This window comes from Triticum dicoccoides, chromosome 3A (genome assembly GCF_002162155.2).
Source record: "Triticum dicoccoides isolate Atlit2015 ecotype Zavitan chromosome 3A, WEW_v2.0, whole genome shotgun sequence".
Taxonomy (NCBI): domain Eukaryota; kingdom Viridiplantae; phylum Streptophyta; class Magnoliopsida; order Poales; family Poaceae; genus Triticum; species Triticum dicoccoides.
In genome coordinates this window covers 689497009-689508016 of record NC_041384.1, presented here as the reverse complement: position 1 = coordinate 689508016, position 11008 = coordinate 689497009, and the positions used below count along the sequence as shown (strand labels likewise).

Below are 11008 nucleotides of genomic sequence, written 5' to 3'. Positions count from 1 at the left end.
GCCTTTTTGGCAAAAGACGTGAACATAATAGATGGATCATAACAATACTAATACAAAAGTCTATAAAGGTGGTGACAAGGTAAGCCGACGACAGTATGACCTGACGAGGATGGATAGTTGATCATCCGTGAAGGTGGGATGGCAGCAGCTAATCCTAGAGCGTGTGCACGTGATGCGTGCAGAGGATCTAGCTAGACTCCGTTCCCTTTTCGAAAAAAAAGCTAGACTCCGTTGATTCTCTCGGCTTGCCAGCTGGCGGCTTGTTGAGGCCACTGGAATAGATGTAGTGTGTTGATATATGGTCAGGGCACGTCATCAAATTGTAGGTGTAGCGACAGTAGTTGACAGGAGGATGGCTTTAGATTGATTTATGTTTTTTTGTTCTATATATGCAAAAATATAATAAAATGATTGTATGCATCACTTTGATATAGAGATCGATGGTATTCCTCTTTTTGAGAAAAAAAACAAAGGTGATGACATTCACGGATCACACATTTATCATCCACAGTCTCCTCCCCTACGTAGCTGCTTTGCATGGAAAGTACCATTTCACATTCAAATTTGACGTTAATAATTCAGAATAAAACATGACCAGTTTTATCTTTTAGGAATTCCCAATCGAACAATTAACAAGCTACTCCCGTTTATTTTTCTGAGAATTCCCAATCATAGGCAGGGAAATCGAAAATCCCAAGGAATCTATCTTCGGTCGTCGATGGGTCAAATAGGAGTGCTATGGGAAATCGGTCGCACGTGCCTCTTTTTAAAAGCAAAATATGCGAAGTCTCCCGTTCGTACTGTTAAAACTACGATGATGGAAGCGTATTGCCTTCCTGATAGGGACGCCTTCGTGTTATATACTCAGGAGATTACATCATGCGCAGGTTGTTGCTAAGCTTTACCCTTACTCCAAGCTACACTAGATAAGGCTCAACTTATCTTAACAACCTACGCCATTTACACAAGATACATACGTATATGCACGCATACAATATTCGTGATATATATGTCACGTTACACACCTAAACAGCCTTTCATCTAACATCCTCCCTCAATCTAAACATGTCAAGTTTGAGATTGTTTCTGAAGGCTTGAAGTTGTCGAACTTGTAAAGGCTTCGTGAAGCCATCAGCAACTTGATCTCCTGTTGGGATAAACTTGATGTCCAAAAGTTTCTTTGCAACTCTTTCACGAACAAAGTGAAAATCAATTTCTATATGCTTTGTTCTTGCATGAAACACTGGATTTGTAGAGAGATACGTTGCACCCAAATTATCACACCATAGACAAGAGACACGTGGTCTTGCAATTCCCAATTCATCTAACAGAGTTTCAACACACATTACCTCAGCAGTTGCATTTGCCAAGGACTTGTATTCTGCTTCAGTGCTAGAACGTGAGACTGTAGCTTGTTTCTTCGCATTCCAAGACACAAGATTAGAACCAAAGAAAACAGCAAACCCACCAGTAGACCTTCTGTCATCAGGGCATCCTGCCCAATCTGCATCAGAGAAGGCACTTACTGTTGTTGACATTGACCTGCAAATTTTCAGACCAATTCCAGCACTTCCTTGGATACATCTTAATATCCTCTTAACAGCTGTCCAATGCAAAGATGTAGGAGAATGCAGAAATTGACAGACCTTGTTGACAGAGAAAGCTATATCAGGTCTTGTCAAAGTTACGTATTGTAGTGCCCCAACTACACTTCTATATTTTGTCCCTTCCTCTGGACTGAGTAATTCTCCCCCATGCAATGACAGGTGTTCAGTAGTAGACAGAGGTGTACTAGAGGGTTTACAATCCTTCATGCCTACACGTTTAAGAATCTCTCTTGCATATTTTTCTTGAGTTAGCAGAATACCATCATGTATTTTCTTTACTTCAATACCTAGGGAATAGTGCAACTCTCCCAGATCTTTTAAAGCAAAGTCATTTTTCAAGTTCTTAAGCAGAGCTGAGGTGGCCTCTTGAGAAGAACTAGCAACAATTATGTCATCTACATATATGAGCATAAACATAGTCACCTTTCCTCTCTTGAAATAAAATAAGGAGGTGTCTCCCTTGGAAGGCCGAAAACCAAGTTGTTGCAGTTTTGAATTCAACCTTGAATACCAGGCCCTGGGTGCCTGTTTTAATCCATATAGTGCTTTGTCCAACCTACACACATGTTATGGGTTGGTATTATCCACAAAACCAGGTGGTTGTCGCATATAAACCTCTTCCTCGAGAACGCCATGTAGAAACGCATTCTGAACATCCAATTGATGAAGGCTCCATCCCCTGGATACAGCAATAGACAAAACCAGCCTGATACTAGCAGCTTTAACAACTGGACTAAACGTGTCCTCATAATCAATGCCATAGCGTTGCTTAAAGCCTTTAGCCACTAACCTAGCCTTGTACCTATCTATTGTCCCATCTGATTTTCTTTTGACTTTATATACCCATTTACAATCTATAATATTCTTACCTAGTTTAGGTGGAACTAGATGCCAGGTTTTATTTTTCATGAGTGCATCATATTTTATTTCCATAGAATTTTTCCAGTTTTTATCTTGCAAAGCCTCTACTGGATCACGAGGTTCTTGAGTGGCAGCAAAGTTTACAACCTTAAAGTTCTTGTCATACCTGACAGTTCCATCTTTAGGAACCAAGGGTTTGAAGATACCTTGTTTAGCACGTGTATTAGGGCGTCCAGAAGCTGTAGCCACAGATGATCTGGCGGTTGCCGCAGAAGATCCGGCACCTCGTACTGCCAGAGGATCAGCCTCGGCTGTCGCTCAGTCGGGCGTCGGATCCCGCGTCTGGTCCGGGGCCACCAAATCTGGCGCAGGCGAATCAGCGCCAGGAGACCCACCCGACCGCCGCCAGCTGTCGGTGGAGGGCCCACCTGTCTCGATCCCGCCGCCCCGCACGGGCGACCCACGCCGCGTGGGCCGCCTGAGGGCCCTCCTGTCTCGATGCCGCCGCCCCGCACGGGCAACCCGCGCCGCGTGTCTTGCGCTGACGGGCTGGCTGGTGACCCTGCGCCTGGGGGTGTCGGAGGCATTCCCGCATCAGGTTCTGTTCCGCCGCCGAATCTCTCGGGATTAGAGGCGCCAGGAGAATCCGCCTCGTGTCTTGCGCCAGTCCAATTTGGCCTTATACACTGCATAAAATGACGATCGAAAGTGCTGTTTTTTCACTGTTTTGCTCAGCACAGCCTCCATTAGTGGCAGGATTAGGGTTATTAAACACATGATCATCAGCAGAACATTCACCCCCATGATCAGAAGGATTTAATAACTCCGGAGAAAGTAACAAAATTTCCGCACGAAGCCGAGCACCAACGTTTGGATGGAGGCTAGCGAAGGGAAAAATGATTTCATCAAAGACAACATCTCTAGAAATGTAGACACGACCAGTAGATATATCAAGACATTTAAACCCTTTGTGAAGATTACTATACCCAAGAAAGGCACATTGTTTTAACCGAAATTGAAGCTTATGATTATTGTAAGGTCGAAGATTGGGCCAACAGGCACACCCAAAAATTCGAAGAATAGAATAATTGGGTTTTTCATGAAATAGTTTTTCAAAGGGTGTCTCAAACTTGATAACCTTTCTAGGAATTCGGTTGATCACATAGGTGGCAGCGATGAAGGCCTCATCCCAAAATTTCAGGGGCATGGAGGCTTGAGCAAGAAGGGATAAACCTACCTCGACAATGTGTCGATGTTTTCTCTCAGCTGACCCATTTTGTTGATGAGCATGAGGGCATGAGACATGGTGAGATATCCCTATTCTGTTGAAGAAGGAGTTCAATTTTTCGTACTCCTCTCCCCAATCTGTTTGTAGAGCAAGGATTTTGCGATTAAATAGTCGTTCTACTAGATGTTGGAAGTCATGGATTTTTTGGAAAACCTCAGACTTGTGTTTGATCAAATATATCCATGTGAATTTGCTGAAATTGTCAATGAAACTCACATAATATTTCTTTCTTCCTACTGTTTCAACAGCAGGACCCCAAACATCAGAGAACACAAGTTCTAAAGGAAACTTTGATTCACTTATTGACTTAGGATAAGGCAACTGGTGACTTTTGCCCTTTTGGCATGCGTCACATACATAATCTTTATTGAAAGAGTTTGCACACGGGAGATTATTCTTGCTAATGATTTTGCTACCAATAAGAGGAGATGGATGGCCTAGACGTCGGTGCCACCTATCCGGAGATAGCTTGGTGGCACTGAGCATGTGCTTCTTGACGTCAGATCCCGTGTGCCTAAACGGGTAGAGTCCTCGTCTACCCCTGCCTCGAAGGAGCACCTTCTTCGTTCCCCGTTCCTTGACAAGAAAAGAATAAGGATGAATTTCAACAAAGGAATCGTTGTCAACAGCAAGGCGACTAGCGGAAATTAGACTTTTGTTGGCTTGGGGTACATGAAGGATATTGTTTAGAAGAAGATCACGATCAGGAGTGTGAATGGTTGAATGACCGATGTGTTTGATAACCATACCTGATCCACTAGCAGTGTGACTCTGCTCGTTCCCAGTGTAGCGGTCACGGACGGTCAGCTTCTCCAAATCTTCTGTGATGTGATCGGTGACATCACTGTCCAAGTACCAGTTGGTGTCCACCCCGTACTGCGGTGCAGCGAGGTTGGCCGACTTCTCCTCCACGCCTTGGTAGGACTCGTCATAGCGCTTCTAGCACTTCCAGGCTGGGTGGCCCATCTTGCCGCAGATCTGGCACTGGACCCTAGGAGCAGAGGCATGGTTGTTGTAGTTGGCCCCGCCGCCGTTGTTGCCGTTGTGTCCGCCACCGCGACCTCCTGGCTTGGAGTAGCCGCCGCCGCGCCCGCCGCGATCACCACCATTGCCGCCTTGGCGGCGACCGCGGCCACCACCGCCACCGCCGTTTCTACGGCCTCGAGTGGCGGCGTTAGCAGAGGATTGAGACCCTCCGCCCCGAAGATTGAGCCTTGTTTCGAAGCTCGGCAGCTGTGAAAACAGCTCGGCCACGGTCACCGGCTCCACCCGGGAACACATGGCGGACACCACCGAGTCGAAATCTTCATCTAACCCGGCCAGGATGTGGGAGATGATGTCGTCGTCGTCCACCCTCTTCCCTGCAGCGACCAGTTCGTCGCAGAGAGACTTGATCTTCCCGACGTAGTCGGTGATGGAGGAGTTGCCCTTCTGCAAGTTGGCGAGGGTGATCCGGACGTTGGTGGTCTGGGAACGGGTGTGAGATGCAAGCATCCCTTCCACCGTGTTCCAGAGCTCGGCAGAGGTGTGGCATGACGCAACCTGGATGGCTATCTCACGAGGAAGTGTCGTCAGAAGATAGGAGAAGACTTGTTGGTCTTGAGCATACCAAGTTTGGAAATCAGGGTTCGGCGCTTTCGCCGTTGTCTTGCCGTCAGACGAGGCCACATCAATCTGCATAGGCGGCGGCGGTTGCTCGACATCGAGGTACTTGGCCATCTGTGCTCCTCGGATGGCCGAGAGCACCGTCGCCCGCCACAGGGCCTGATTGCCCTTCGTGAGCTTCTCGATGGTGGCGTGTGCGAATGGCGAGGATGGGAAGGAACTTGAAGACGCCATGGATGTGTTCGAGGATGGCTCTGATACCATGTTAAAACTACGATGATGGAAGCGTATTGCGTTCCTGGTAGGGACGCCTTCGTGTTATATACTCAGGAGATTACATCATGCGCAGGTTGTTGCTAAGCTTTGCCCCTACTCCAAGCTACACTAGAAAAGGCTCAACTTATCCTAACAACCTGCGCCATTTACACAAGATACATACGTATACACACGCATACAATATTCGTGACATATATGTCACGTTACACACCTAAACAGCCTTTCATCTAACACGTACGCGCTGCAGCTTCCAGGAATTCTGATGTGCCGTGTAACAAACATCGTTCTAGAGAAAAAGAAGCATAAAGCTACCATACAAATATATGACAAGGAGCTTTTGAACTTAGGTTGCAAAAGAATATGGTGAGGTGTTGAGCATGCAACTACCTAGGGTCTGCATTCAAATGCTCACGAGAGATAACCGGAGCAAAACATGTTCAAGTGGGACTAAGGGCATCTCCAACACGGACCATCAAACCGTTTGCATACGTCTGGATCACGGGGTCCGGACAGTAGAAGCCATCCAACGTCATCCTGTATCGGTTCATTGGGCGGTCTAGACGTGGTTTTTTGCTGCAAACCGGAGACAAATGTTGGAGGGTTTTGCGGGCGTCCGGTCCACTGCCACGCTCGCGTCTGATCGTTCTGGGCAACCAAAAACCCCTCTCTCGCCCACGAGCGCTTCCCGCCCGAAACGGCCAGCGCTGCATTCATGCCCGACCAGAGCAAAGACGGTCTCTCACTGGCGCCGGCATTGAAGTGGCGCGTCGACCGAGACAGTGCCGCCCGTGCCGCTTCCCTGTGCTTGTGACTGCTTCGCGTTCAAACGACACCACATCTGTCCGTCCGCCCGTCTGCCGCCCACATTAATGGCACATGGTTGTCGAGGTGGCTACTCCGGCGCCTCCCGTCTGTCCCTCTGCCGCCGACCATTGCCGCCTCGCCCGTTATATAAACTGCAGCCCCGTCCATAGCCGCATTCATCCTCCTCCGCTCCCTTTATCCTGTTCCGCACCATGCCCACCATGGACTCCTCCCGCTTCAAAGCCCTCTGGGATAGACTTATGTCCGACCAGAAGGAGATGGCCACCATTACTGCCGACAGGCAGCCGGAGGCTGCCGACATCTCAATGGAGGACATGACCGAGGACGATCCAGCACCACCCTCCTCGTCTGCGCCACCCTCCTCGTCTGCGCCACCCTCACCGGTGCATTGCACCATTACCATCGGCGAGGTTCGTGCCCTTACATGGACATGGTGCGAAAGGAGCGAGAGGAGCAGTTCCGGGAGGCGCATGCCGACTCCACCTACAACCACCAGCTCCTCCACGAGCACCTGTAGGCGGAGGAGTAGCTCAATGCCGGCAGGGAAATCACGCCAGACACGGGCGTGGCGGAGCAGGCGGTGTTGCTCGAGTCCTACCGCTCTGCTCACGACATCCGCCTCACCCCCTGGCGGTACCGCCAGCGTCGGGCAGAACTGAAGGCCATCTACAACGAGTTCGACGAAGCGGCGGATGAGGTGTGTGGCAAGACCGAGGACGAGGAGGACATAGCCGGCTCCATCGAGGCCGCCACGACCATGAAGCCGGCACGTCCGCGGGCACCGCGTGCAGTGAGGAAGAGTAGTGCACGGTAGGTCACCGCCTCTCGGGTCCCAAGAAGGCCACCGCTCCTCCCCTCCCGTTGATGCCAAGCTTGGTGGGCTGAGCATTGTTGGCCTATTAGTCGAAGGTGGAGCTGGAGAGCGCCGAGGTGGAATTGTAGAAGGCGAAGTTTCAGTTCTCGGGGCTCGTGGCCGGACATGGTGACCGGGCGCTGGCGATCATTTAGTTTAGGTTTAGAGTAGAAGTATGCCCGAAATTATACCTCCATAGTCAGACGAGCTCCGCTTTTAGTTCAACTATGTTCATAAATGTAATAAATTTCATCATCTTTATATGAAGTTGGCCTGTTTGCATGAATCTCTTCCGGTTTGTATCAAACTCCGGCGTGTTTGCATGGATTTCGTCTAATTTGCTAAAAAATTTGTTGAATGTATGCGGTCAGCATTAAATGACAGTCTTCTGCATCCATGTCCGTGGACTGGTCCCATGTCCATGGATGGATGCGGAAGAAAATTAGCCGGTTGACGTTGGAGATGTCCTAATCAAGCATCATATACAATTTGTACTAACTTCCACCCCATCCCTCCTTTTTCTCGGAATGTCCTTTTAGAAAGTGATCAACGATGCGGTACGTGCATTATACACACTATGCACGAGAATGGTATGTTGCCGTGTGTATCTACCGACCGAGCGCCACGGATCACACTGAGTACTATGTACTGATCTCTACCACTCGTACATAGTTCGGCTGCTCCACACTGATCTGTACGTACCGTAAACACGCAAAGAAATTATGTACCAACCGTCAACTGGACTAGCACCACTTGATCCGGTAAACGATGGAGCTTTCTCTCTGATGGCTACTCCTATTAATTCTAGGGTACATCGATCGTTGCCGTGTGTTGATTTCGTCTCGTTTCAGTAGAAAATAGTGTTGTGTGTATTCACATGGTGTCTGCGTGCTCCACGGAGCAATGGTGATTACTAATATAAATGAGTCTCCCATTTGTCCAAAGAGCATGAAACTGATTGAACAAAGCTTCGATTATGATGAGGAAAAATGTAGCTTGCTCTTAGGGATTGAGTTCTCCCATGTGTGGATAAGCGATGTTGTAAACAAAGTTGTTCTGAGGGCCGCCGGCTAACATCAGAGAAGGTGTAGTGTAACAGCGACGGAAACTGGCCTCTGCCTGCTTAGTTAATTAGGTGCGAGTACTTATCCTTGGATCAGCGTAGTACATGGCTACACGCCTGCTTTCTTTCTGCTCACCGAACAGAACAATCTATTTTCTGACTAGCAGCCCAAAAGGAACCATCCGTAGTTCGTTTTGTTGTGCATTGTGGTTTAATCACATCCAGTCTCAACTGCCTGTCCTCATGTAAGCACCTATAAATTTGTTGCGAAGAGAAGAGCTCCAAAGGAGCACTATGTAAACGTGATAAAAATCGGATGCTGACGTAGAGCACAGTACTGGGTCGAGCATAAACAAGTTCAGTGCAGCACTGTTCTATCCAAAGGCGTGACCCACACACTACCATTAACTAAACTAATCCGGACACGGGATAACGAACAAACTAGTTCAAGCAACTATAAATATGTAGAACCAGCCACTGGCTCCCAACCATCCCAATCATCGATGTCCTTCTCATCGCAACAGCAGCAGAGCAGAGCAGAGAAATCTTCTTCGAACGCTCTCCAATGGCCAAGATCCAGCCTCTTCCTGCCGCGGCCTCTTCTTCTCCCTGCTCCGGAGACCAGGAGGGCAGGCAGGCGTACACGGTGTGGATGAAGTCGCTGGTCTTCAACGGCAACGGCTGCGCGGTGTACGGCCCCGACGGCGCCGTCGCCTTCCGCGTCGACAACTACGGCTGCAGGGGCGGCCGCGAGGTCTTCTTCATGGACCGTGAGGGGAACTCCCTCATCAGGATCAGGCGCAAGGGCTTCGGCATGTTCAGGAGGTGGGAGGTCTGCCGGTGCGCCCACAACGGCGGCAAGGAGGAGGAGGCCACTCCGTGGTTCAGCGTGCGGCGGGCCGAGAAGGGCGGGGCCGCCGTGGCGATGCACGGCGGCGCGGGGACGTGCTACACAATCGACGGGTGCTCTGGCAGCAAGTGGGAGTACAGAGTACGCGGCGTGGATGGCGCGGTGGTGGCGGAGGTCGCACGGAAGCAGACGCCGGCGGGGGTGGTGCTGGGGGACGACGTGCTGACGCTGACGGTGGCGCCGGAGGTGGATCACCTGCTCTTCCTGGGTTTGGTCGTCGTGCGTGGCCTCATGAACCGCTCCATGTGATGGATGCATGCATATGCATGGAGCGGCAATCTTCTTCCGTTTTCATGCGGTTTCATGTCCAAACTACGAAGTTCCATGTGACAGCTGAGCCAGAAAGTTTTTGCCCAAACTGAGTACATGGCGACTCTTTTTGGTGTGTTTTTACCCTTCCTCAAAGGGTTTTACCATAGTCATCAAAAAAAATGAAAGTAAACGTGGTTGTGCTTTGATTGTATAATCTTTATAGGTGTTTGGTTTTCTATCTAGATTATATATTGTATTGGTAATTTGACTCTTTCGTGAGATAAACTCTACTACGTTGATGATACTGTAGGAGAGGTAGCGCTCAGTTTGCGGTATTTAGTTATACGTGATAGACTTACTTTATAATTTGCCGTGGAAACACTAAAAAAGAGGTTAACAATGGACAAACAAAAATAATTATCATGATCGAGCACAATGACCAACGGAGCTAAACTGACAAAGTGAGGCAGATACCTACGTTAGACACAGATAAATTAGTCATATAGTCTGCATTAGACTTATTACACGAGATGACTGCCCTACTTGGGTAACTAGATGATACCCCGCGCGTTGCTGCGGAAACCTTGTTAAAAATTTGTATAATAGGTGCTACAAAATGAACTAAAACTAAAGCAACACAAACATTAATTTTAAACACTAAAAACATGAAGCATGTAGCAAAATAATATATAAAAAATTGCAAAACCTCTAAATTATAGTATTATATATAAATGCTACTTCTTGCAAAAAAGAAACATTAACTACATAGGTATTCTTGCAGCATTCAACACATGATGTCGATGACAATACCAAAAAAAGTCAACACACATACTGTTAGAGTTAGTACATGGGCTGATAGGGTAAGTGGACACAATTGTACACCAAAAAAATATATAATGAGACATCCATCTCTGTTTTAAGTTTTAACCTGTTTTGCACGTCAATCTTGGCAACTATCACCCTCTTTTTCTATAGAAAAATAGATACACATAAGTATCATTATCAAGCTTTCAAATATAGGCCGATACGACCAATATATAGGTCGATATATCACTTTTAGGGCTCCACCGATATAGACATAACATATCATTTTGCAAATATCATTTTCCAACATATCATCCGATATGGACTGAAATATCGACCGATATGACCGATATCTAGCCCGATATGTCGAGCGATATAGAACGATACGTAGATGACAACAATTCTTTATTAAATAGCAGCGAAATAAGATTGCGCATTTACAACTGCATTATATATTATGAAAGTTATTCACAATGTTTCGTACAAATGTATATATATATATATATCATATTGTTTTTAATCATAGAGCAAGGATTTTGTGAATCTTTCCTTAATAGTTTCTTAATCAACAAATTAATAAACTATGAATCTAAAAGTGTTGTGTTAAAGCATTGACATCATCCGATATTACTAAAAATAAATGTTTTGAACAAGAATAATGAAA

At 47.4% G+C, this 11008-nt stretch overlaps 1 protein-coding gene and 1 pseudogene across 1 annotated transcript; one reads left to right on the top strand and one right to left on the bottom strand.

Annotated features, from left to right (window-relative positions):
• Positions 1-4973: 4973 nt before the first annotated feature.
• Positions 4974-5112, bottom strand: LOC119273848 (annotated as a pseudogene).
• A 3777-nt stretch (positions 5113-8889) lies between these two features.
• LOC119272976 (protein LURP-one-related 11-like) lies at positions 8890-9620 on the top strand. The gene has a single exon (XM_037554306.1). The coding sequence runs from the start codon at positions 8944-8946 to the stop codon at positions 9535-9537; it is 594 nt and encodes a 197-aa protein (XP_037410203.1). The 5' UTR covers positions 8890-8943; the 3' UTR covers positions 9538-9620.
• Positions 9621-11008: the final 1388 nt, after the last annotated feature.

What these genes read in the sequence shown, in the direction of transcription:
- LOC119272976 (XM_037554306.1), top strand. Translation starts at nt 8,944, where the DNA reads ATGGCCAAGATCCAGCCTCTTCCTGCCGCGGCCTCTTCTTCTCCCTGC.